Below are 27155 nucleotides of genomic sequence, written 5' to 3'. Positions count from 1 at the left end.
TGTGTTGTGGTGTGGTTGTGTTGTGTTGTGTTGTGGTGTGTTTTGGGTTGTGTTGTTGGGTTTGGTGTGTCGTTTGGTGTTGTGTTGTTGTGTGTGTTGGTGTTTGTTGTGGTTGTGGTGTGTTGTTTGTGGTTTGGTTGTGTTGTGTGTTGTGTTGTGGTGTGGTGTGGTGTTGGTTTGTTGTGGGTTGGGTCGTTTGGGTTGTTGTTGTTGTGTGGTAGTTGTGTGTTTGGTTGTGGTGTGTAGTTGTGGTTGTGTTGTGGTTTGGTGTGTGTTGTGTTTTTGTGGTTGTGGTGTGTGTTGTGTGGTAGTGTGTTGTGTGTGTTTTTGTTGTGTGTTGTGTTGTGTGTGTGTTGTGTTGTGTGGTTGTGTTGTGTGTTTGGTGTTGTAGTTGGGTTGTTGTGTGGTTGTGTTGTGTTGTGTGTTGGTGTTGGTGTTGTGTTGTGGTGTTGTTTGTGTTTGGTTTGGTTTGGTTGTGGTGTTGATTGGTGGTTGTGTTGTGGTTGTGGTGTTGTTTGTGTTGGTGTTGTTGTTGTGTTGTGTTGTGTTGTTGTTGTGTTGTGTGTTGGTGTGTGTTGTGTTGTGTTGTGTGGTTGTGTTGTTTGGTGTTGTAGTTGTGGTTGTGGTGTGTAGTTGGGTTGTGTTGGTGGTTGTGGTTTGGTTGTGTTGGTTGGTGTGTGTTGTGGTTGTGGTGGTTGTGTTGTGTGTGTGTTGGTGGTTGTTGTTGTGGTTGTCGGGTGTGTTGGGTTGTTGTGTTTGTGGTTGCGTGTTGGTTGTGGTTGGTGTTGTTGTGTGTTTTGGTTTGTGGTGTGTGTTGTTTGTGGTGTTGTGTTGTTGGTTTGTGTTGTGTTGTGTGTTGTGTTGTGGTTGGTTGTTGTTGGTTGTGGTGTGTGTGTTGTGTTGTGGTTGTGTGTGTTGTGGTTTGTGTTGTGGTTGTGGTGTTGTGTTGTTTGGTTGTTGGTTGTGTGTTGTGGTTTGTGTTTGGTTGTGGTGTGTAGTTGGTGTTGTGTTGTGGTTGTGGTGTGTGTTGTGGTTTGGTTGTCGTGTTGGTGTGGTTGTGGTTGGTGTGGTTGTGGTTTTGTGGTTGTGGTTGTGTTGGTTTGTGTGTTTGGTGTTGTGTTTGGTTGGGTGTGTGTGTTGTGTTGTGGTTGTGTGTGTAGTTGTGTTGTGGTTGTTGGTGTTGTGTTGGTTGTGGTTGTTTGTTGGTTTGTTGTTTGGTTGGTGTTGTGTTGTGGTTTGGTGTTTTGGTTTGTTGTGTGTTTTGTTGTGTGTGTGGTTGTTGGTTGTGTTGGTTGGTGTTGTGTGTGGTGTTGTGTGTGTTGTGTGTGTGTTGGTTGGTGTGTGTTGGTGTTGTGGTTGTGGTGTTGTGTGGTTGGTGTTGTTGTGGTGTGGTTGTGTTTGTTGTGTTGGTGTTTGTTTGTTGTTGTTGTGTGTTTGTGTAGTTGTGTGGTGTGTGTTGTGTGTGTGTTGGTGTTTGTGTGGTTTGTGTTGGTGTTGTGTTGGGTGTGTTGTGTTGTGTTGTGTGTGTTGGTGTGTTTTTGGTTGTGGTGTGGGTTGTAGTTGGGTTGTGGTGGTTGTTTGTTGTGGTTGTGTCGGTGTTGTGTTGGTGTTGTTGGTTGTTGGTGTGTTTGTTGTGTTGTGGGTGTGTTGTGATTGTTGGTTGTGGTGTTTTTGGTTTGTTTGTGTTTGGTTGTGGTGTGTTGGTGTTGTGTTGTGGTGTTGTTGTTGTGGTTTGGTTGTGGTTGTTGGGTTGTGGTGGGTGGTTGTTGTGTTGGTTGGTTGTGTGTGTTGTGGTGTGTTGGTGTGTTTTGTTGTGTTGGGGTGTTGTTGTTTGGTTGTTGGGTGTGTGGTTGGTTGTTGTTGTGGTTTGGTTGTGAGTTGGGTGTTGTGGTTGTGTGTTGTGTTGTTGTTGGTGTGTTGTGGTTGTAGTTGTGTGGTTGTTGGTTGTGTAGTTGGTTGTAGTTGTGGTGTGTTGGTTGTGTTTGTTGTGGTGTGTTGGTGTTGTTTGTTGTGTGTTGAGTTGTGTGGTTGGTGTGTTTGTGTGTGTTGGGTTGTTTGTGTTTCGGTGTGTGTTGGTGTTTGTTGTGTTTGTGTGTGTTTGGTGTTGTGGTTGTGGTGTTGTTTGGTGTTGTGGTTGTGGTTTGTGTTGTGTGTGGTTGGTGTTGAGTTGTGGTTTGTGGTGTGTTTGGTTGTTGGTGTTGTGGTTGGTGTGTGTGGTGTTGTTGTTGTGGTTGTTGGTGTTTGTGTTGTGGTTGTGTGGTGTTGTTGTTTGTGGTTGGTGTTGTGGTTTGGGGTTGTTGTGGTTGTGGTGTTAGTGTTGGTGTTTGTGTTGGTGTGGTGTGTGTTTGGTGTTGTAATTGTGTTGGTGTTGTGTTGTGTTGGTAAGTGTGTGTTGGGTTGTGTGTGTGGTGTGTTGAGTTGTGGTTGTGTGTGTTTGGTTTGTGTGTTGTTGTGTTGTGGTTGTGTTGTGGTTGGTGTTGTTGGTGTGTGTGTTGTTGTTGTGTTGGTTGTGTTTGGTTTGTTTTGGTTGTGGTTTGTGTTGTGTTGTGTTGTTGTTGGTGTGTTGTTGTTTGTTGGTGTTGGTGTTGTGTTTGTTTTGGTTCGTTTGGTTTGTGTGTGTGTTGGTTGTGTTGTGGTTGGTCGGTTGGTTGTGTTGTTTGTTGTGTCCGTGTTGTGTTGGTTTGGTTGGGTGGTAGTTGGTGTTGTACTTGTGGTTGTCGGTGTCTTAGTTGGTGTTGTAGTTGTGGTTGTCGGTGTCGTAGTTTGTGTTGTACTTGTGGTTGTCGGAGTCGAAGTTGGTGTTGTAATTGTGGTTGTTGGTGTTGTAGTTGTGGTTGTCGGTGTCGTAGTTGGTGTTGTAGTTGTGATTGTCGGTGTTGCAGTTGTTGTTGTCGGTGTTGCAGTTGTAGTTGGTGTTTTAGTTATTGTTGTAGCTGGTTGGGTGGTTGCTGTTGTCGTTGCTGCTGTGGTCGTCGAGGTTGTCCCCGTGATTGTTTTTGTGGTTGGCCCAGTTGTGGTACTTGCAGTAGTAGTTTCTGTAGTACTACTTTCCGTAGTTACTGGTTTCACAGCAACTATCATAAATGTACAGAGAACAATCTAAGCTTCTGCTACTCATTTACACATTTCAAAACATTGAATTGCCTGTCAGCACTGAATCATGTTATATAGGTTATAGATATGTTTGATTCAGTGCATTCAGCATAATAGTAAATCAGCTTATCATCTTTCAGCTCACCTGTTAGCACCAGGAGGATTGATATCACCAATCCAGCATCCATCCTTCTTCTTTTTCACCTGCTAAAAAAAACGTAAAATTATTACTATAGTTGTTTAGTTCCACGTATTTCTGTGTATTTAGATAAATCTTTATTATTATTATTATTTCATATTTAAACATAACTTGGTATTGGTGATTAGGATTATTTGTAACATATCGTGGCCTTTATGCATTTCCTTGTCTAAAAACATTCGGTCAGTGTTTTAGTCATGGTCCTGGTGTCTTCACCAATTTTCTTTCATTTTTTTTTTCGTCATAAAGATAATGACAATAAAATATCAATGGCAATGTGCCTGTGCTCTCTCCAACAGTGGAGTAGTTGATCAAGCTGGTTCACTGAGGTTACAAATGACTCTTTGAACACTCAGTTTGCCATTGACCTCACTGAAATGTCCTTCAGCACATCAGTAAATCCTTATTGGTACAGGTGTGTCACAGCCTGACCCTCAATATGGGAGAGATGTGCCATCATCCAACAACAACGTATTCAACCCATCTTGGCCTACTTCTCCACCTGTGTCCACTGCAACCTCTCTATCACAAAGCAAAACTTATGGATATGACCAATAATGCTGCAAAGATTATAGACTTCCCTATGAGAAAGTTATAAGAACTCAATTAGGCAATGTCACACATTTCAGTTACAAAAGCCTACATTACACTCCCTGTGTGATGCCGTTTCACTGTGGCCCTCAGGGCACAGGGACAGGATCAACAGGTGCAGACAGGCTACAGCAAAATTTTCACAATAGGCTAAACTGCTGAGAAATCACCTGTATTTAATGTTATTAAAATGTTATGTTGTATCCTGTGTTAGGTTGTCGCTTGTTCCACTCTGCTGTAACTGTGTCCAGGAACGATAAAATTATTCATTCTCCTGAATCATTATTGTCTGTCTCATATATATAATATATATGTATATATGTGTGTGTGTGTGTGTGTGTATGTATTTATATATACATATACACATATATATGTATGAGAATATGTATGAGACAGACAATAATGATTCGTGTATATATATATATATATATATACACACAGACATTTGAAACTGCCTTAATCATAAAATGCTAGTATATTTATCCCAATTCTAACATTCTGGTGAATAGTGTTTTTATACAACTAAAGAGAATACACTGAATTTCTTTCATGTTGAAAGACACGACATGTTGTGAAAGAAATGTTGAACTTAGAAATTACAATAGGATTTAGGGTATTAGTAAAAAAAAATCACTATGACATAAATGCGAAAACTCACAAAAGTAACTAACAAAACCACAACTATATGAAAATCCACAATTGTACTTACTGAAAAGTTTTCAGATGAAAATTTGTTAATTCCTCTGCTTGTATCCAGTGTAAAAAATTTTAAAATATTCACGTATTTTCCGTTGAGCTCAGTTCACTTCTATGATTCTACAAACCTTACACACTAAGTGACATCGCAGGTCTATGAAGACCTTTAAGTATTCTAATGGAACAAAGGCTAATGACGTGACTCAAAGATAATATTTTTCACAAAGGTTGGTTAGATTCCTGGACTGTCAGCTGTCATTCTCAATGTTATTTGACTCAATACTGTGGGCCAACTCCCTTCTTTTGTTCAATGGAACTTGTTGTCAGTGCACATGACAAACCGATAAATACAGAGTTCCCCCGAGGTGAAATAGGTGAACCAGATTCCATTGCTGAATATTTTCATGACATTGACGTCAAGGATTTGCTCTCACAAAACTTTATTGAACTGACATCAGTGGGGCTGACATGTCTGAGGGCTATGGCTTTATTCTGGTCTGATTAAACCTACATTCCATATTGTATATGCTGACCAGTCAGATGGTTAATATCGTATTACAAGCAGGTAGTACACTCTGGAAGAAAAGCCACAAACATGTGACCTGAAAATATCTGTCTTTATACGGACTACATGAACTTGAACATCATCTCGGTGACTCAAAAGCTGACACATCTCAATGCCTGTCCAGCATGTTTAAAAATGAGTGAGTAAAGGAAGATTTGGATACACCCCATGAAAGGATGAAGGGATGAAAGGCTTTGCAGAGGAACAGAATGACTGTGTATATACCTGCCATAGTCACTACCACTGCAATGTAGCCCCGTGGACCACATAGCAAGTGAGACAATGGACAGCTGTTGTGGCGGTCTGTTGTCTGTGCATAAAACATGTTGACATACAAAGGTCAGCACCAGTGGTTGTAGTGGTTAATCTGATCAAAATAAACCATCATTTTCTCCTGCTGTCCATTTGTTTTAGAGTCACTGAGTTTGTGACACATACCTTGTAGGATATGTACCGTACAATAGAAGGATATTTAAAACTGGGTGAGGCCTGTTCTTTAGAAAAGGCTACGTGCTAAAGAGCAATTATGAAGCTCAGTGACTATGATTCAAAACATCCTTAATACTATATTTAGGATTTGACAACATAATTAATAGCATCAAGTTTATGTCAGCTGAAGAAGGATGACACAACAGATTAACTTTATTTTTTAAAATTCATAATGGAAATTCATAATTTGGTATTAATTACAAAGACAACTACATTACAACTAAGACAACTACAAGACAACTACAGATTTTTCCGGTAAACCGGAAAAATCAGTAGTTATTTCAAATCTTTCTCTTGCCATCCCACAGACATTGCTTTCACTTTCAGAGTTTAGCAACAATAGATACGGACAATATGTTGAGACTTTTTTGATTAACTGAATTGAATTGAGTCGAGTTAATACAGAACTTTCCAAATATAATAGTATTACAGTTTACAAATTACAAAGATGTAAGGGATAATGCATTGTGAGCTGGTGATTATTGAAAAGATGCAGATGATGATCTGGTTTATGCTCTAGAACTGGGACTTAATGTCGTATGCTTAAGGGGAGAACTTCTTCTTGGTTGCTTGCTCTACAACCTCTGCTCATTGTCCCCCTTCAGCTCCTTCTTGCTGTGTAGTGGTATCTTCTGTAAGATATTTCGCGCCTGAGCGTAGACTCATGATTGCTGTCGTACTGCTTGAGCCTGCCGTGTAACCTTTTTTTACTGTACTGCACTCACGGTGCGTGTACCAATGCAAGGACAGACAGTTAGTTAACGATTTGCCGAAGTCCTTTAATAATCACAAGGCTCGTCTCTTGTCTTTGAAGTCTAAGTGAAGTCTTCTTGGTACCGTAAAACTGAAAATTGTTACAGACAGGAGCACATATCCGTAGTGAATAAACATTGTACAGGTACATTTCAATCAGTGTCCAATGGAGCTAGCATCTGCTGTGATTAGCAAAGCACATTTTTCCACAAACATCATAAATGAAGAGTTCATCATAACACGTTTCACAAAATATACAAGTATGAAACAAATACACACAAAAAATAGTTAAAGATAAATATATTCCAAGACAAAAGCGTTGAAACAACTTCAGCAGTGTGACTTCGGCAGTCGGCTTAGCTTGTCTGTACTCTACTGGCTTAATTAAACATGCAACAGAAAAAACCTTAACTGTATAACAAAGGTTGAAAATTAATGAACAGAGCACACACTCTGACACTGTTTTTCTAAACCAAAGAACAGAGCACTCACTCTGACGCGGTTTTTCACAACCAAGATCATTGACTTTTTAAACACTTCTTATCTACTCAGTTATTAACTTATAAACTTATTTAACTTAAGATGTTTAACTTTTAAGAGCAGCACACTGAGCAAAGAAAACAAAAGTTAAGTAACTAAATATGTTTAATATTTTAGATTCCTCAAAGTAACCACCTTTCTTCTTCTTCTTCTTTCTTTTTTTTTTTTTTTAAAGTTGTATGTCCTGAGAGGCAATTGACCTCTTCAACCTGTCTGTGGAGCAGGACAGAGACGGCAGCCTGTCACTGAACAAGCTTCTCTGCCTGACTATGATGTCATGTAGCGGGTGATGGACATTATTCATAATTGTCTTGATTTTGTTCAAGCTCCTTGCCTGTGCCCCCGATGTCACAGACTCCAGCTCTGCCCCTACCACAGAGACCATCTCCTGGATCAGTTTGACCAACCACGAGGTGTCCTTCTTCCCAGTGCTGCCTCCTTAGCACACCACAGTGAAGAAGAAGGCACTGGCAATGATAGCCTGGTAGAACATATTCAGTAGCTTCCGACAGATATTAAATGACCGTAGTCACCTTAGGAAATTGAGATGACATTTTTTTGTATACCGAGTCTGTGTTGATCGGCCTGTCCAGTTTGTGATATGGCTGAAGCCTCAGGTACTTGTAGGTCTGAGCCACCTGTACACTCTCCCTGATGATGTTTTACGGGCCTAAGGCAGGGCTTGGAACTCCAGAAAATCAGCTACCATCTCCTTGCTTTTAGCTGTATTGAGCTGAAGGTAGTTTGTTCCACACCATGAGATGGTGTACAACCAGATGGTTGTACTCATGCTTCTGACCGTAACCTGATACACTCCACAATTGCAGTGTCATCTGGCATCTGACTGTCAGCAAACTACAGGGGGTCTAGAGCAGGGATGTACAAATACTTCCCACGGGAGGGCTAATATTGAATCCAAGGGGAAGGCTGAGGGCCAAAATGTTCATTTTGCAGTACATTAAGTTAAATATGCGTATATACATCATGCATGTGCAAAATAAACACTATCACACAATAATTTTCAAAATTTCAATGACACTGGTTATTGCACTTCACATTTATATTCAAAAAATGACTAAACATCTATCTGGCTTATTTAAATAAGAAAAATAATTGGAGCACTCTGAAGACATTTAGTGCAACAGGCAAAGTAAAATGGGACAAAACATGCCCGAATTTAAATCAGTACTGCACTTACTAGTGCAATAAACAGGAAAAAATAACATACATTAAATATACAGATTTCAATCATACGTCATACACTGCGGTGGAATCGAAAAAAATTGTTTGTGTGCCACTGTCTAGCATGCTCCATCTCCATCCTCTCACTGCTGCCGGTCTTTTTCACCTCACAGGATTTGTTGGCAGAAGCTCAACAGCGCCACCCTACCATCAATCTATCACAGTGTTATTCTCTGGTCAGGAGTGGAAGTGCACCAATAAATCGTATTCAATGAGAGCAAGAGCAGCAGGTGGCGACAGTGGGGGAAAAAATGGTCTTCATGTTGCTGGATGTCAGGGTGACAGGTCTGTTTTGGTTCATCTCCCTCAGGGGTAGCTTCTTGGTGACAGGGATGATGCAGGATGTCTTTCACTGCAGGGAGACCCTCCTAAAGTGTAGGCTCAGGTAAAATGCATGCAGAAGGGGTTCCCTTTTTAATTAACTGAACTGAATTGAATAGATTTAATACAGATTTTATTTATTTATTTATTTTTTATTTTATTTTATTTATTTTTTTTTAATGTAGCTGTCTGCAGTATTCTCTACGCTCCATTGTTGACATCTTTTTTACACCAAAAGTAAAATCCAGAAAATATCGATACATCTGACTTGAATAGCAGAGGTAGATATAGAATATCACCACCATAAAAAGTTGTATGTCCCACATTGCTGTTGCCAGGCGGACCTGGAATAAAAACAATAAGATTTTTGTCCACCTGGAAAATAAATATTCCAATTCTGTCACATATCATTTCATGACTGTTTCCTCCACTGCTGCGCTCAATTTACACAACTTAACTAGCCTCAAAACTGGATTTGCATTTGTGCTGTAAATGTCTTTTAAATTAATTGATGGTTAAATATAGAATATAGAATTTTTGTCATCTAGTGACAACAAACAGGCAAAGCCATGACTCTTTCTGGCTAAAAGCAAAAAATGCCTCCAGTGGGTGCTTCATCTGTTAATGAACACTGTTTTCACATTGCCTGTCCTTCCATCCAACTTTCCATAGCAAGATACTGTAAAATCTGACACAAACTACTGGTCAAGGAGTCGCGTTTGAACTGATTACTGTTATTATATAGGTGTCAGCAGACATGGTGAAAGTCGACTCCAAGTTGGCTGGTTGTCAGAGGCATAGAACCACAAGCATTTTCTACTTTGTGGCCGTTTCTGGTAAAACTGTTACTGCATTAGCAGGTGGTTAGTGGTAGTGGCACATAGTGGGCTGCTTTCATATAATTGAAAACCTCTGCACATTTATTGCAACTCATCAATTATAACATTTTTATTGTTTGTGCAAGAACAAATGAAAGACAAAAATAACATTCAGAAATGAAGGTTATTTCATGTGAACATCGCTGAGGTTTTCCCTGAACTTCAGTCTAATCCACGTATTCTTAATCTACAAGTATCTATAATCTAAAAGTACCAAAGACATGTAGCATGTGTAGACATTCCGACTACACATGCTACATGAAAATCCCACTGAATACAGACCTGTGTGATTAAGTGAATACATTTTAAAAATCAATAAAGCACTCTCTTGACATACGTATACCATGACTATCAATAAAGCTATGTATTGGGTCTGTGTGCTTGGGCAACCACCACCAAAGAGCTTTCTCTTTACTTTACTTTTGTTGAAAACACTCTCCAACCCATGTTCTGCTGTTCTGCTACATACTGTGCTATCTTCTGCTATGCTATCAAGTTAACTCTAAAAAACTTTTTCTGCTTTTGGAACCTATATAGTATATTGATATATACTATTTTGTGTGTGTGTGTGTGTGTGTGTGTGTGTGTGCATATAAATATATATGATACTTTTATGATACAAGTAGAACAGCAACATCACAAAAAACAGTTAACAAGTAATATTAGCAATTTTGTAATCTTCACTGGGTTACATAGTGCTAAAGCAGTTAAATAGTCAACATTCAAAAACAAAAACTTAACTCATTGTCAGGAGTCATGGTTTTGCCTGAAAGAAAGTTATTTGAAGCCGCAACACCTAAAATAACCATGAATGCCGAATTTTTACCCTTTTCAAAACCAGTGATGATAGTCATGTTCTGTTGACAATTATCTATCCATCCAACTACCGTAATTGCATAAACGCTATTGCTGGCTTGTCAGCAGCCATGAAAACAGCACCAGGCAGGATGCAGTGAGGAGACTGCTCTCGTGGCTCACTGTGCTTGAAGCTGAAAGTGAAGTGAAGGAGAACCAGACATTAGGTCAAGAAATAAGTGAGAAACTTTGGATTCTTTGTGATCATTTAACTCTAATACTTACAGGTGCCAACAGTGGTTGGTGCTGTGGTCGTGGTTGTTGTTGGTGCTGTCGTTGTCGTTGTCGTCAGTGGGGTGGTTGTGGTTGTTGTTAAAGCTGAAAGTGAAGGAGAAGCAGACATAAGGGCAAGAAATAAGTGAGACTTTTTGGTTCATTTTTGTTCATTTAACTGTAATCAATACTTACACGTTCCAACAGTGATGGAGCTGCCTTCAATGTCAAAGCCTTGAACCACTGAAGCTGCAGCGATCAAAACACTCTGAATCGCAGAGTTGTCAGGAACAGATGTGTTTACAAATTGTAGGTCCATGGTGTTGATGATTGATCCACGTCTACCAAAGGTGAAATGAAAACAGTGTGTGAGATATCTGTCTTAAGTCAGTATTCTTGATGTAAAAAATATTCAAAAAATTCAATAGTTAAAATATTCCAATTTACCTGAAGGACACCACCTGCAAGGCGCGGAAAGAACCAGGAAACTTATTCCAGTAGCGGGGTTCAAGCTGCAGAAACAACATACAAACTTGCTTCAAATAATTGTTTGTTCTTTGATGATAATTACACTTGAGTTTGAGGGTCTTAATCTGCTGATTTAACATTTAAGATGAAAAAGCCCTTTCTTTGCAAATTAGAAGACTTACCTCTCCCATAATGTTGGCTGCTCGGGCTCGAAAGCCTGATGATGATGAATTCAGCAAGTCATCTGTGAAATTGTCAAGAACTGATCTGAAAGTCACAACTCTCATTGCAAGGGCCTCATTTGATGCCGTAGTGGACGTTGGAGTAGTGGCTGTCAGTGCCAAGGTTGTTGTTGTTGATGCTGCAGCCGTGGTTGTAGTTGGAGCAACTGGTGTAGTGACTGGGGTAGTGGTTGTTGTAGCTGACACAGTTGCTGTTGTGGTTGGTGCTGTGGTTTTTGTTGTGGTTGGTTTTGCGGTTGTTGATGGTGTTGTTGCAGTCGCTGTCGTAGTAGGTTCTATTGATGTTGTTGTGGGTGTCATGTTTGTTGTAGCAGTTGTTGTTGTCTGTGCTGTGGTTGTTGTGGTTGGTGCAGTGGTTGTTGTTGAAGTGGGTGCACTGGTTGTTGTTGCAGTATGTCCGATTGTTGTCACTGTTGGTGCAGTTGTAGTTGTAGTCGATGCTGTTGTTGTTGTGGTTGGTGCAGTTGTTGTAGTGGGTGCAGTAGTCGTTGTTGTAGTTGCTTCAGAGGTGGTTGTTGTAGTGGGTGCCGTAGTCGCTGTTGTAGTTGGTGCAGTGGTTATTGTTGTGGTTGGTGCAGTGGTTGGTGTTGTGGTTGGTGTAGTCGATGCTGTTGTAGTTGGTGCAGTTGTTGTAGTGGGTGCAGTAGTCGCTGTTGTAGTTAGTGCAGTGGTGATTGTTGTAGTTGCTTCTGTGGTGGTTGTTGTATTTGGTGCAGTGGTTGTTGTGGTTGGTGCAATCCCTGTTGTTGTTGTTGTGTTTAAATACCAGATGTTACCATTTAAATATTTTGCGGATGTTTGAATTTAAATGAGTGCACTTCAGTATGTCAGTTATTTCTCACTTTACACTGAACATTTCTTTAACTTCCTTCTACTCAATATCACAGTTCAAAACTTTAAAATGTACAAGTTATAAATTGTTCATATGTTTCTGTGTTACTTGGTTTGTATACTATGTTCCTTGTTTTGCATTTATTATAATAGTAAATAGACTCATCATCATTCAACTCACCTGTTAGCACCAGGAAAATTGATATCACCAATCCAACACCCATTCTTTCTTCTTTTAAATCTGTTGAAAAATGCATATTCATATAAGTTGCTATAGGCTTTCATATTATTCGACTTCCCAAACTGCTAACTTATTGTTAGCGTGACAGTCTATAAATATATATAGTCCTCAATTGTACTTACCCAAAAATTAAAAATTTTCAGATGAGAAATTGTTAATTCGCCCATTTAAAAATATTTCTGTGTTTTTAGTTGTGCTTTGTTTACAACTATGATACTGCAAACCCAGCACCCTGTGTGAGACTCGATGTCTACGGAGGCCTCTAAGTAATCTAAACAAAGGACTCAAATAATAAATATTTTTCACAAAGCCTTGGCAGAAGCATACCTTTGAATAGATTCTGTCAGCTGTCGGTGAGTTTCTTGGCTCAGGACCTCCTCTCTCCTCTCTCTTCAATGGAACTTGCTGTTAATGCACGAAACCAGCTGAAATGGACAAACAAGACTGCATTATTGAATAAATAAATTTGAATAACTAAATTGGCATTTTTCTTCAGCTGTCAGCGGGGCTCAGTGGTGACATGTTTGGGAGCTACAGCTTTATTCTGGTCTGATGCAACCTACATTCTATAAGCTGGACAGTCAGATGGTTAATGCTATATTACAAGCAAGTAGCATACTACAAGAGAAAAGTCACAGACTTGTGACTAGAAAAGGATAAAATGTTCCTGTAGACTTGATTAAAATTAAGTGACTGACACGGAAACTCCTGGATTGCATTCACACTGAATAGTTTGGCTCACTGTCTATTCTACTGAAGGACATGTCCAAGCAAGGACAAAGACCTCTTGTCCAAATAAAAAATACCCACAACCTTTGTAAAAGATTATTGTGGTGAATCATGTTTAATGTGAAGTAATGTTTTTCTCCTGCTGTCCATTTGTTTGGGCGCCTCTGTGTATGTGTCACGTTCATTGTACGATATGTACATTTTAATGGATGTCTAAAACACTGGGTGAAGCCTCTTCTTTAGAAAAGGCAGCATGTTACAGAATAATTATGAAGCTCAATGACTATGATTCAAAAACATACTTAATACAATATTTAGTTTAGGAATTGACAGCCTACTTTGTGAGATGATGACTCAACACACAGATTAGTTGTTAGTTAGTTATTGATTGATTTTTTTGTTTGTTTGTTTGTTTTTTGTTTTTTTTGGTTTTTTTTTAAACATTTTCTATATCTGGTCTGCTATTTGAATAATGTCCAAGGACTACTGTCAGACATTTACAATTTGGTAGCTTTTCTGCTGATTCAGAATGCTGGGGGTAATAGTAGTGTTGAGTAGTAAAATAAATTTCAGCTATTGAGGTTTTCCTAAAGCATGCAATGCTGTGGTAAATGTCATTGAGGTGCCAATCTCAGAGATTTACAAAGATATTCTGATGTTTTTAATGGTATTATAGATGCCAGGGGAAAAAAGTGCTAATTATTTTATTTTCATGTTATACATTTTCATGTTATATATTTTTTGTGCAAGGGTTGTACAGTGTTCCTAACAGTAAAAAGGTTAGTGGCTTGCATATGTACATCGTTCGGCCACAAAATTATGTCCACGTCTAATCTTATGCATATCTCACAAAATATCAATGGTCAACCACTATCAATGGTTCTAATGTTGTGGCTGATTGGTGGTTACACAACAAGTAGTTTTGACCAAGCAATCTGATTGGTCAATAAGACGTTTAGAACGTGCTCAAATCAGCCGTACAGCACAGCAGACTCATCACTAAAAATATTGCTCCGCCAAGTCTGTGGCAACATTGTATCCATCTCCATGGCAACACCGTAACTGTCAGAGGTAAAGTCCGAGACCGCGTTTAAACATCTCAGAGTTCACTCATCTGGACTAGAAAATCATTTGTGTTGCTAGGTTGTTACTAAGGTTCGGATTACTTGCTTAAATATATATGTAGATGAAACATTATACATGTAAGTCTATAAAAGTCAATGTGCAAGTATTAGAGAGGAGACTTGCATTGAGATCATGACGAAGGTTGAGGATGTGATACAAATTTTCTTTCAGGATGCACAAACCAAGGGTTAATGTTCTCAAACATGTATCAGTTATGCTCAAGCAATGTGTCAGTAGCCCAGCACACACTATTTAAGAGGAGACGGTGGTTTGTTTATCTAGATCAAGTTGATTTGTTTTAGTTGCCTATATTTCTGTTGTCCTAACACATAATCTTGTAAGTCCCAATAGCAGGATCTCACAGTTAGAAGAAAGCTTTGTATAAACACCAGGAGTGGCATCAGTAATTGTGAGTTTTCTGGTATTTTATGAAGTTAATATGACTTCAGCTCAGGAACAAGACCACGCCCCTTGTCCTCCTTCCCAACACTTCTGTTTTCCTTTTTTTTTTTTTTTACAACTTCCACCTATCATTAGAGAAACCAAAGAACTGTAATCTGTCATCAATTTACAGCACAGTCTGTCCCATCTGGGACAGGAAAAGAAAACGGAATTGAAACTGTTTCCTTCAACTACAGGTGAAACATGAAATGAAAGAAAGGAAAGGAAAGGGGGCAGTGCCATCTCATAGGTTAGGATGTAAAATGCTGTAAATGTAAAATATTTAGGTATATGGGTCACGTGTTATCACAAATCCCTCTTCCGTAATCTTAAACAAGATGTACAACGTAGGGACCCTCTGCCTCTTTCTTTAGCGGGGAGGATCAGTATGATTAAGATGAATGTTCTCCCTGAGTTTATTTATTCCAAAATCTTCCTACTTTTTTAAATTTTTTTTTTTTTTTTTTAATATAACTTAAACAGTCAAGTGTCATCCTTTATATGGCATAAAACAGTCCAGGATTAACAAAAATACATTACAGAGGCCTTGTGTAATGGGAGGTATGGGACTTCCAAATTTTATGTACTACTACTGGGCTGCCAATATAAGAGCATTGCTGTATTGGTTGGGAAATGATGGCACTGATGTCCTTTGTGCTGAATGGATGGCGTTGGAGGGGGTTTCCATCTGAGCTACCTCCTCAGCAGTTTTACTATGCTCCACACTACCTTTTAAATGGCTTATCTCAGCCCATTACTAATGCGGTTGTTATCCATTCAATTAAAATATGGAACCAGTTTAGAAGGACCTTTAATCTCACTGATGTATCACATGCTGCGCCATTGATTTAAAAAAAAAAAAAAAAAAAAAAAGTCTTATGTTTGTCCCATCAATGATGGACGAAGCTTTTAACGTCTGGGCAAGAAGTCGAGTAGGTTCACTATCTGACCTCTATACTGACATTAGGTTTGTCTCTTTTATACAGTTACAACAGAAATATGACCTTCACAAATCACATTTCTACAGGTATTTACAGCTTTGTGGCTTTGTGGCTTCTAACTCTGTTTCCCATTGAGTCCTCCTGTATCTCTGCTTGAGACATTTTTAAAATGTGAAGTCAACACAAAACAAGTAATAGGCAGAATCTATACGTTGCTTAATACACACAATTTGAGCAGCCTGGATAGCCTTCGAACTAAATGGGAAACAGACATAGATGAAATGATTCCAGATGCAATATGGCACCGAATACAGAGAATTTATTCTTCCTCAATATGCCTCAGACATACAGTACTTCAGTTTAAAATAGTGCACCGTCTTCATTGGACCAAAGAGTCCAAGATTAAGACAGGTATTGAGTAGGTAGGTAGGTATGTAACCGATGCAGACAAGGTCCAGCCACATTGTTACACATGTTTTGGTCGTGCCCTAAAGTGTATAACTTTTGGCCATCTATCTTTGAGGTATTCTCTGAGATATGTGGGAAAATGGTACACCCATCCTCTCTGATTCCAATATTTGGTGTGGCTCCAATGGATGTGACTCTCTCTGGACACTATCGAAACATGATGGCCTTCTGCTCTTTGTTGGCTAGGAGGCTTATCCTGTTTAAATGGAAGGACGCTCTCCCTCCAACCTATGGTCAGTGGATTAGGGAGGTTATGAGTCATGTTCATCTAGAAAAAAATTAGATATACAGTAAGAGGGTCTGCCATTTGGCAGCCATGTAATTCCTTTGTAGAACGTACGGCATATGCATATATATATATATTCTGTTTGTTACATTTGAAAATATGATAAAAAAAATGCTGTAAATGTATTGTAAGATGCACTGGGCTGTTCAAATACAGGGGATTGTAAACCCCGATGTCGAAATACAACTCCCTTTGTACAGGTTTATTGGAATAAACTTGCTAGGTTCAACATCAGGGCTTGTCCTGTACTTTGCTGCATGTTTTAAGTACAACAAAGGAGGCATTTAGATATGGTTAACTTCCTGATCACTTGACATACATTTCTGTGTACACTAATCATGAGAATTTTCCATTTTTTATTCACAACAGGAAATGGCGTGACATTATTTAAATTTTCTCTGTACGTGTTTTGTTATTTATAAGTATTATTTAAATGTCTGTGTATTTATGTGTGCCTTTAGGCCGAGGTTCTATGCAAAATTTCGTTTTCAGTATGACAATAAAGACTCTTGATCCCTGATACATACCAATGGACAAAGATGACTCTCTGACGTGAAGGACCGCTGTCCCCACATTCATTTCTAAATGTCCGCAATTAACTTTCTACAATTTTGAGATTAACTACAGAAACTGTAATCTACACAATTTACAGTACATAAACTTAACTTTTGCTCTTTTTTAAAGATCTAATCAAATAATTGAAATTCTCTTTTGTAGCAGAACAAATATGGCCTTGGTTTATGTGTGTGAAGTAATTTGTGATAATAATGTGGGTGTTTAAATGCTTCTACCCAAAAGTTGGTGGTGGGGCTTCTGAAATGTATAGACACAAAGGCCGCATGTTTAGTGAAAAGCTGTGCACAAAGAGGATGACGGAGATCTAGCGAGGACACTCACACTGCCTCTTTCAGCTAAGTTCAGATAAAAAAAATAAAAAATAAAATGGAGTGACTAGCAATTTTTGAACAGTCCGAAAAAAAAATCAACAGAGGTCCAAGTAAATTGAGGATGTCCTCACAGGAATCATTATGGTTTAAATACATAGAATACATAGAAGATCGCATGCAGCTATACAGCAATTAAACGGTGGCAATGAAGCAAACCTGGAATAGGTACAGTTCATGCTGGATTGAGCTACATGCTAAAATGCCCACAGCATAGTACAGCTGCATGTATTGATAGCGAATCTCATTAAACTACATGCAACTGTTGCAGTAAAGTTATCTATTCATAGATATTTCAGTGAATCTGTAAATTTTCCGCAAAAAAAATGAGACAAAACACACAAATGCATTTGGAAATGCATGTGCTTGCGCCTCTGTCGAGAAAATTCTACTATATTCTCTTAGATCAGCCTCCAGTATTTGTCATGTTTGCCACAAGAGCCTGTGAGCATGAGAGTGCAGAAACGGAACAGTTGCCACATAATTATGTAAAATGATCAGGGGCGAACTCTGTCAGTGCAATTCTTTGCCCAGCGATTTGAATTTTGCAGGTATTTTGCATGGCCAGTTGTTGTGAAACAAACATGTTGTAAAGTTCACACGTTATGACCTTCTGGGTAGTATTTCTTCTGTACTGACTATTGAGGCTCGTGGCCAGAATAAACCATGAGCAACTCCCTGTCCTTTCTGAAAAGCCTAAAGCCTAATTCACAGGTATGACAAATGCTGAGACTGTCTGGTACTATAGACACCGTAGTAAAATGTAATTACAGATAATTACATTAGTTTATATGTAAACACTGAGTCACTTTTGCTTTACCCACTGAATAAAAGGCTGATTTAAATGAATTGAGCCTATAATGACGCCCTGCTTAAACCATGACTTGACATTGCGTCATGTTGTGCCCTACAGCACTTTACGACCTGTTTTTTTTTTTTTGTTTGTTTGTTTGTTTTTAAAGTATTAAAGACCCATTGTATGAAAATTCTAGCTTTGTGGGCCTCAGGTGACCCGGTCTGCCTTTTATACGAGACAAACAAACAAAACCATTTAAATGAGTTGGAGAGTGATTCTGCAAGAAAAGAAGTCAGGATCCAGTGTGGATGCAGTGAGGAGGCTGGTCTTGTGAATCACGATGCTTAAAGCTGAAGAGGAGAAGAGGTGGGAAACCAAACATTAACCAAACATTTATTAGTAATTGCGTAACTTTCTGATGAAGTAGCAGTAAATGTTGCTTACAAGGATCAACGAGACCAGCTGCGTTTAGATGGACAGTATTTTTTCAACCTCCAAAACATTATGTTTGCAGGCCTCAAGAGTGTAAAATCTGCCAGAAATAGAGAATATTAGAAGAACAAGGACAAACCCACATTTTCAATAGCCCAGCGCACATTGATATGACTGATTCATTTATCTTTGATTGAACAACTTGTTGTTTTGCTACAACAATTTTTCTGGCCTTCCCATAAACTCCTCACAACACAGGATGTTCACCCCATGATGACCAAACCTGCACACGAAAATGTATTATTTAAAAAGCTCCAATCAACCTCTTAAGTGGATATTGGCTGCTAAAACTAAATTTCATAACACTGAAAATATTACGAAGACTTAAGAACATACCTGGAGAGTGGAAAACTCCAACCAATCCAAATCTGCCCAGTCTGTCCTGACTGAGATGAGGCATTTTTATTTCTGAACAGAATACTAGTGTCCATGCAAACACAGTGACAATTAGACAATGACGGATCTGCCTTCTAAAGAGTGGTATCAGTAACAGATAATCTCTGTGGTGTTGATGACCGGTACATTCCTAAAAAAAAAAAAAGAAACAAAAATATAGCGTGAAGTATCAGATTTAAGTCAGTATTCTTGAGTTGTAAATCGATAAGTCAAACTAATCAAATTACCTGAATGAAGTTGAAGGAAGAGGGAAACCGTTTCCTCTCCTCTTATATTCAGCAAGGCAGTTGTAAAAGTGTCTAAAAACGAGCGAACTAAAGGTATTGGTTGGGTTTACGGCACACATTATTGGTACTGTGGTAGCCTCGAGTCTTTCACACATTGAAGTCTATTGCAATTCTTGTCATACATGACGGTCGTCATGGAAATACGCTCTCTTTTTGGTATCCACTGCAGATGATAATGGTCTTAAAGCATAGGCTGAGTTAAATAAGCCTGAATCACCAGCATGACAAAGGGCAACAGTGTCTAATTGTAAGACACTATTGTGAAATGTAATCGCGTTTAATCTCGTTAGGTTTATTGTCTGTGTACATCATTGGTGGTAAGAGACACATTCTCATTACCTACCAAATCTAAGAAATATCAGAGATGATTCACATTCTTCAAAGGTTTTATGTTCTGATCATCGTTTCCGGCGCACATCGTACAAACCACATGAAACCTCACAGAATACAGCATTAATTAAACAAATACATTTCCAGACTACAGAGAGGTTTAGACACTTTTAAGTGCAAAGTAAAAGAACATTTTTGATTTAACTAGATTCATCTTTTGCCTTCACAAATTTCACAAGGTTGTGTGTTAATCAACTTAACAAAAACGTGCTGGTAGTTTGATGAGCATTGAATATGTTTAAAAAAAACAAACAAAAAAAAAAAAAAACGCTTAAGTGTGATTCTACAGAAGAAGTTGCTGGCTTGTCAGAAGCCAAGGAAACAGCCCCAGGGAGGCTGCAGTGAGGAGGCTGATCTTGTGGGTCGCTGTAATTGAAGCTAAAAAAAAAAAAAAAAAAACGAGAAGGGAACGCAAACATTTAGTTAAGAAATACTTGTCTGACCTTCAATAGTTATAGTTTACTAAGCAGGAAATGTTACTCACATGCACTATTAACGCTGATGGAGCTGCTTTCAATGTCAAAGTCGGTAACATTTGAAGCGGCACCGATCAAAACATTCTGAATCTGGTTGTTGTCAGGAACAGATGTGTCCACAAACCTTAGGTTCATGGTGTTAATGATTGAACCACTTCTACAGAACAGAAGAGAACAGAAATAAAAAGAATAAGCAGTCAAGGATTCGAGGTTTATTATTTGTCACATGCATGGTGTACAGGTACAGCAGCAGCAGTGAAATGAAACTGCAACAGCCCTCACTGTGCAAACGTCGGGTTTAAGTGAAAACTGTAAAATGACTGAACAAAGTCAAAATGTTCTAATTACCTGAAGGACACCAAATCCAAGGAATTGAAGGAAGAAGGGAACTGCCTTTGGTAGAGGGGTTCAATCTGCAAAGAAAAAAAAAATTTCCGAGGTAGGTTGCATTGTGAGGTGTATCAAATTAGATTTCGCTGTAGTATTCCCTTTCCCTCCCACAACCCACCCACAAAGCCCTATTTGTATGTCTTTTTTTAGTACATAAAAAGCTCAGTGACTTTTCATGAGTGAGATGTTTAAGCTAGCTGATGAGGTCATAAAAAACTTTTTTCAAAGAGTGAGATTTACCTGTCTCTTTATCAGTGAAGCTCGATTCATAAACGCTGCGGAGGACGAATTCTGTAAGTCGGGTGTAAACGTGTCTTGAGTAGATCTAAAAGTCACAACTTTTGTTGTGAGGGCCACAGTTGGCGGTGTGGTGACTCTAAATAGAACTGCAATTAAACATATGAAAGTTGCAGGTTTTGTTGTTGCTGCAGCAGTTGTTGTTGGAGCTGTGGTTGTTTTCATTATTTCAGCTGTCGAAGTTTCATGGTTTGCTGTTGCCTCTACTGCTTGTGTAGTTACTGGTCCTGTAGCAACAATTGACAGAGAAAGGATGATTTTAAAATACCTTTTTTGTGTTCTTGTTCAGTTATGTAGTGCACAGGTTACATTAAAATGTTTAAACTCAAAGATAATTAAAATTATCTGTTTTCAAATTGATCATTATAATTGCAGCAGCACCAGGCAGGATGCAGTGATAAGGCCGCTTCACTCTTCTTGACGCTGCTCTAAATGTTGTGGAAAAGCAAACCAGGAATTGCTTCGACAAGCAGTTCCAAGATACTGTTCATTTGTGACGTGATAGCATTTAAAATGACTTGCCTGCACCATCCACAGAAACAGAGGTTGTGTCGATGTTAAAGGCTGTGATGTTGGAAGATGCGTCGACCAAAACTGTGGCAATCTGAGTGTTGTTAGGAACAGATGTGGATCTAAACGTGAGGTCCATGTTGTTGATGATTGATCCGTTGCTGCAAAAGGATTTACAGAAACATAGTTTTATTTCTATGGATTTATAATCAATATTCTTAGGATTCTACCAGTATAATGATTAAAAATTACCTCAATGAAATCACAGTCAAGGAGCTGAATGAAGGAAATGCTCTTTGGTAGAAAGGTTCCAGCTGCAGAAACACAAACAATCTTTAAATGCATGTGTTATGTTTCATGGAAAATGATTTCCTCACTTTCTAATCTCACAGTGTAATTATGCTACAACATTTTTGCTGATAACAGAGACCCATTTTGAACCTATTTGAATGACTACCTACTGTGTCCGCATACAATTAAATGTATGTGGGTGAGATTATTTACATCAGTTTCTCTTCAAATCTCACCATCTGCAGTGAAGCTCATCAACAACAATCTAGCATCACAGAGGAAGCAACATCTGTTTCTTACAAACTAATACCAACAAAGACATTTCTTAAATTAAAAAAGTAGAAAATTCATTTGGTTCTTTCTATACATTTGAATTTTACATGGAGGGGAAGTGTACTGTGTTCAGAGCATTTGATGAATATAATATCATTTGCAAAGAAGAAGAATGACGTGTGGCACTTTGCAGAAATAATGTAACTTAATAATACACAAGGTGAAATGTTTCCATATTATAAGAATGCAAATATTTTCACTTAAAGATACTTACATTTGACTTTAGCAGATTAGCCCGATTGATAAATGCTTGAGATGAGGAATTCAGCAAATCATTTGTAAAGGTCTCTCCAGCTGATCTGAAAGTCAACCGCCTTGTTGTAACTGCCTCAACAGTTGTGGTAGAGGTTGTCGATGTAGTGACAATACTTGTAACTGGGGTTGTAGAGGACTGTGGCAGGAGCTGCATGTTGGGATGGCAGTGCATTGCAGCGTGTATTAGCTGAGATGGGCTGCAGTTGTTGTGGGATTGGCAGTTGCATTTGCAGCAGTGGTATTAGCTGCAGTAGTGGGGGCTGCAGTTGTTGTGGCATTGGTAGTTGTATTTGTATCTGAAAGAAAAGCAGACACAAAGACAAATATGTGGTGAAAGTGAAAAATTAGATATTGTTACTCAAAGGGCATTCTTTGTACTATATGTTTATGAATGGCCAGTTAACTATAGCAACAGGTGGCAGGATGGCAGGAAGATTTATTGATGGTCACCAAAGAACGATCAACTCAAAGTCATGACATAGACTGACATGAATCAACTACATGGGTATATTTCCTTGCTAGTCAAGTGTGGCACTACTGTTTACTTACCAACTACTTGGACAGTGTTGGCTTGAATAGTGATGTTGAGCGTACTGTTGGGATTATTCACTGCATCTACTAAGGTTTGTGCAACATCAGAAGCCGTTGGGATTTCTGCAGTTGTGAAATTTCTGCTGAACTCGATTCCCACCTCTGCAAAAGTGTTCTCCATTCGTGTTCGGGTCAAGGCTGGTCTACATAAAAAAGCAGATATTTGAACCATTATTGATCACTAGTATCATGTCTGTGCCCATGGTCTTTATGAAAACTTTTATATACAAATGCTTAGAAGATTCTGTCAAGAAACATATCCTCTCACCTAAATGCTATGATGAATGTTTGGCGGAAAATTGCACCATATCGAGCCAAGTAGATGATGTCACACTGCGAAGTAAAAATGTAAAATTAAATGAAGAAGAAGTTAAAAGTCACTAAGTACACCTCATTAAGTGAACGTATTGAGGTATTGGACTCACCGCTGTTACAACTCTTGTCTCAAGGGCCCTAAATTGTTGGCTGTTCCTGTCACTGAGTTCTGGGACAAACGGTTCTACCAAGGTTGCTTGAATAGCCACAACTGGGGGTGGTGCTTCAGTTGTAGTAGCTGTTGTATTTGGTGCAGTGGTTGCCATTATTGTAGTCACTTCAGGAGTCGTTATTGTTGCTTCAGAAGTTGTTGCGCTAGTTGATGGATCAGTTGTTGTAGTTGGCATAGTAGTTGTTGTTGTAGTTGCTTGAACAGTTGACATTGTAGTTGCCACAGTGGTTGTTGTTGTTTGTGCAGTTGTTGCTGTAGTTGTTGTAGTTGTTGCTGCATCAGTTGTTGTAGAAGTTGGCATAGCAGTTGTTGTTGTAGTTGGTGCATTGGTTGTTGTAGTTGGTGCAGCAATTGTTGTTGTTGTTGTAGTTGCTTCAGGAGTTGTTGTGGTAGTTGATGTTGTAGTTGCAGCATCAGTTGTTGTCATAATTGGCATAGTAGTTGTTTTTGTAGTCGCTGAAGTAGTTGTTGTTGTTTGTGTAGTTGTTGTGGGTATCACAGCCATTGCTGTTGTTGTTATTGGTAGTTCAGTTGTTGTTGTAGTTGTTCCATCCATTGTTATTGTTGTAGGTGCGGGAGTAGTTGTTGTTGTTGTTGTAGTTGCTGCAGTAGTTGTTGTAGTTGTTCTATCCATTGTTGTTTTTGTAGGTGTGGGCGTAGTTGTTGTTGTTGTAGTCGCTGCAGTAGTTGTTGTAGTTGTTTCACCCATTGTAGTTGTTGTTGCTACATTGGTTGTTGTTGGTGCAGTAGTAGTTGTTGTTGCAGTTGGCATAGCAGTTGTTGTTGTAGTTGCTGCAGTAGTTGTTCCATCCATTGTTGTAGGTGTGGGAGTAGTAGTTGTGGCTGCTACATTGGTTGTTGTTGGTGCAGTAGTAGTTGTTGTTGGTGGTGGTGGTGCAGTTGTTGTATTTGGCATAGCAGTTGTTGTAGTTGCTGCAATCATTGTTGTTGTTTGTGTAGTTGTTATAGCTGTTCCATCCGTTGTTGAATCAGTTGGTGCAGTAGTTGTTGTAGTTGTTGAAGCAACAGTAGTAGTTGAACCTTCTACCTGTGTACTCACTGGTTCTGGACCAACAACTGACAGTGAAGAAAGAGTTTATTTTTGTGAATTTTGAAGTTTAGTACAATTTATGGTATTTTATAGTATATTTTACATGAGAATAACATTTAAAGCCGCTGCTCTGAAACTGACAGCTCGCCACCTAGAACAACTGACCTAGCTTTGCTTACCTGTTAAAATCAGGAGAATGCATATGATTTGTCCAGCACACATTGTGTTTCTGTTTAATCTGAAGAAGACGAAGAGACTTGCTCACAGATGTTGAATTTCCAACTGATTCTGTATAATTTTCAGCATCTGAACAATATTCAATATCAATCAAAAATGAAAATTTGTTGTGGCAGAATTTTAACATATAACTCATGGCAACCTATGTATAACTAGCTCATGTTCTTTATGTTGAAAATTTAAACTGGCATGTCTTAGCATCATGGCACCTCAAATACTTGCCTTCATTGCCCAGCTGCACACTGACTACAGATTATTAATGTATCCAGTATTAAATACAGTTTTAATGCTCATACGCACAAGTGACTGTGATAAATTAGCTAAATGCTTACCTGTTCAGGAGAAAATGATCCAAGTTGGCATCAGTTTAAAATCTTTCCAGACTTTAAGCAGTCTCCATCCTCCAAATGCTTCTTAAATATTTGCAAATATTTTACTATTTTACTATGCTTCTGGTCATGAAACTTGACGGATGCTGAGTTTTTTTGTTTTGTTTTGTTTTTTGTTTGCTTTTTGTTCCGGGGAAATCTGAAGTTATTTCTGATTGCTTCCATGGCTACAGTACTCTGTGTATAATATATGTGTGTGTGTGGGTGTGTATATATATATATATATATATATATATATATATATATATGTAGAACAAACTTTTTTTTAAAACATTTTTAAATAATCCAGAACAATCAACTTCTGTACCGCCAAACCTTATCCACATATAGAACCATATCCAGATATTTTTGCAGTCAAACTGATTTCAAGACAGTGCTTTTTGGAATTCAAATAATTGAGAAGTGTTGCTATGATAGATTTAGAAAGTATATCCAGTTGTCAAGATTTAGTGTTAAAACTTCACCTCTGCCTGGCAAATTCTACTTCTGTTTTCACTTATATATTTAATATATTTTTTGCTTCCAATGTTCCATTGTCAAAATGTGTCTTTAATCCCTATTTGTCTGTCACATATAATCCAGAATAGAGGCGGTAGAACACAAACACTAAAGACTAACGAGAGAAGCTCCCTACTGGAAACAGATTAGTATCATCCTTTTGTATATTATTTGTAATTACTACATGTATTTATATCTGAATTCAACAACATACCCAAAACCAGCAGGATTTCACAAAACATTGATTTATGATAGCACTACAATTCCTAATTTAAAACAAAGCTTATTGACCTGAATGTATTTTATAATATTATAATAATAATTTAAATAATAAAAAATAAACAGATAAACCAAGTATACTCTGATAAAGACAAACATACCTACCTAAAACGGAAATCAAGATGAAAAGTTCCCCCTTTTATCTTCTACCACCAACTTATTACCTCATGTGACATTCCACATTGAGTATAGTCTTTCTAAAATGCAATGGAAGAAAAGCTAGGTTGACTTTTAGAAAATTTCAAGGACCTTTAAAAATTAACAAAAATTACCTCTGCCAGCGCCTTGGTTCTGTTTGATAATGTACTCCAGTCTTTTGCCCTTTGAACTGATGTTGAAACACACTTGCATGCCATCTAAATATGACAAATATTTCTGCCTCCCAGCGATTATACAAATCAGTTATTTGCAAGTCATGCAAATTAGTTTGAATAAAGAATCCCCTTTAGACTGGTGGCATGTTAAAGCTTGACATTGATGTTAGGTGAAATTATAATGGAGAACCTGCAGGGTAGCGTGTACTTAAACACATCACAGTTATATACATAATAATAATATAATAATAATAATAAATACATACTACCAGCCTTAGCCTATGGTAAAGGGCCAACACAGTCAATAAGCAGGTGTTCAAAAGGTTGACTGGTTGTTGATACAGGACACAAAGGTGCAGGCTTTATACACAGATTAGGCTTGCCTGTTATCTGACACGTATGGCAGGTTTTAAGCAGAGATATCTCTCTTTAGCCTCGGCCAGTAGAAATAGTGCAACACCCTGTTGTAAGTTTTCTTAACCTCTGAATGTCCTGCTGTATTATGAGCTGTATGAAAAATACAGTTGCAGTCTGGTTGGAACTACAACTTGAAAAATGGCATCCCACTTTCTTTCACTTTTTAACCCACTTTCTCACCAACAAACCATCCTCGAGGAAGTACCCTGGAACAGCACTCTCCAACTCATCAGATGGACGGACCTGCGGAAACAGTTCTTTCAGGGAGAGGTCTTCTTCCTGCTCCTGTCTTAACTCACTGCGAGTAACAGACAGCACACAGTCAGGTAATGGAAAACATACTTTTGATTTTTGCCTTGTCAACTTAGCGCACTTTTCAAGAAGCGGATCAATACGACTTTGGGCCCTGGTAACGACACAGGCTGAACCAACCAATGACTTTGTCGGGTTTCCAAGGCTTACATCACCAACAGAAGGAGTTGAAGCAACTAGAGGGGAAGGAGGCAAATCACTCCACAACCGTGCACCAACCAAGTCAATTCCTAGTATTACCTGTATTCCCTCCACAGGCAACTCAGGACACATGCCAAGTGAAACGTCACCTTTCACCAGATTTGAAGACAGACTGACATTATGTAGAGTGACAGTAAAAACATTAAGACCCATACCCTTGACTACCGTCCAACCTTGAGTATCACTGTCTGAGGAAAATGGCAACACAGACTCTAAAATGAAAGAATCCAAAGCACCTGAATCCCTTAGAATTTTAACAGGCACTTTTTATCACTTCCTTCCAAGGACACAAAACCTTTGGAGACAAATGGATGG

The 27155-nt window shown here is 38.6% G+C and overlaps 1 protein-coding gene and 2 long non-coding RNA genes across 3 annotated transcripts; all 3 read right to left on the bottom strand.

The window, feature by feature from the left end:
• Positions 1-2844: 2844 nt before the first annotated feature.
• On the bottom strand, positions 2845-4708 carry LOC125007434. The gene is made up of 3 exons (XR_007112687.1): positions 4593-4708; positions 3239-3300; positions 2845-3074 (listed from the first exon to the last, which is right to left on the bottom strand). It is a non-coding gene; the product is annotated as an uncharacterized LOC125007434 (long non-coding RNA).
• Positions 4709-10478: 5770 nt separating this feature from the next.
• Positions 10479-10949, bottom strand: LOC125007427. Its single transcript, XR_007112685.1, has 3 exons — positions 10883-10949; positions 10631-10776; positions 10479-10540 (listed from the first exon to the last, which is right to left on the bottom strand). It is a non-coding gene; the product is annotated as an uncharacterized LOC125007427 (long non-coding RNA).
• A 7980-nt stretch (positions 10950-18929) lies between these two features.
• Positions 18930-22204, bottom strand: LOC125007391 (alkali-sensitive linkage protein 1-like). Its single transcript, XM_047584213.1, has 7 exons — positions 22024-22204; positions 21438-21499; positions 21198-21346; positions 20619-20902; positions 20337-20401; positions 19997-20145; positions 18930-19890 (listed from the first exon to the last, which is right to left on the bottom strand). The coding sequence occupies exons 3-7, from the start codon at positions 21322-21324 to the stop codon at positions 19796-19798; spliced, it is 720 nt and encodes a 239-aa protein (XP_047440169.1). The 5' UTR covers positions 21325-21346; positions 21438-21499; positions 22024-22204; the 3' UTR covers positions 18930-19795.
• Between the last annotated feature and the right edge of the window lie 4951 nt (positions 22205-27155).

The sequence above is a fragment of the Mugil cephalus genome, chromosome 1 (genome assembly GCF_022458985.1).
Source record: "Mugil cephalus isolate CIBA_MC_2020 chromosome 1, CIBA_Mcephalus_1.1, whole genome shotgun sequence".
Classification (NCBI taxonomy): Eukaryota; Metazoa; Chordata; class Actinopteri; order Mugiliformes; family Mugilidae; genus Mugil; species Mugil cephalus.
This window is presented reverse-complemented; position numbering and strand designations above follow the sequence as displayed.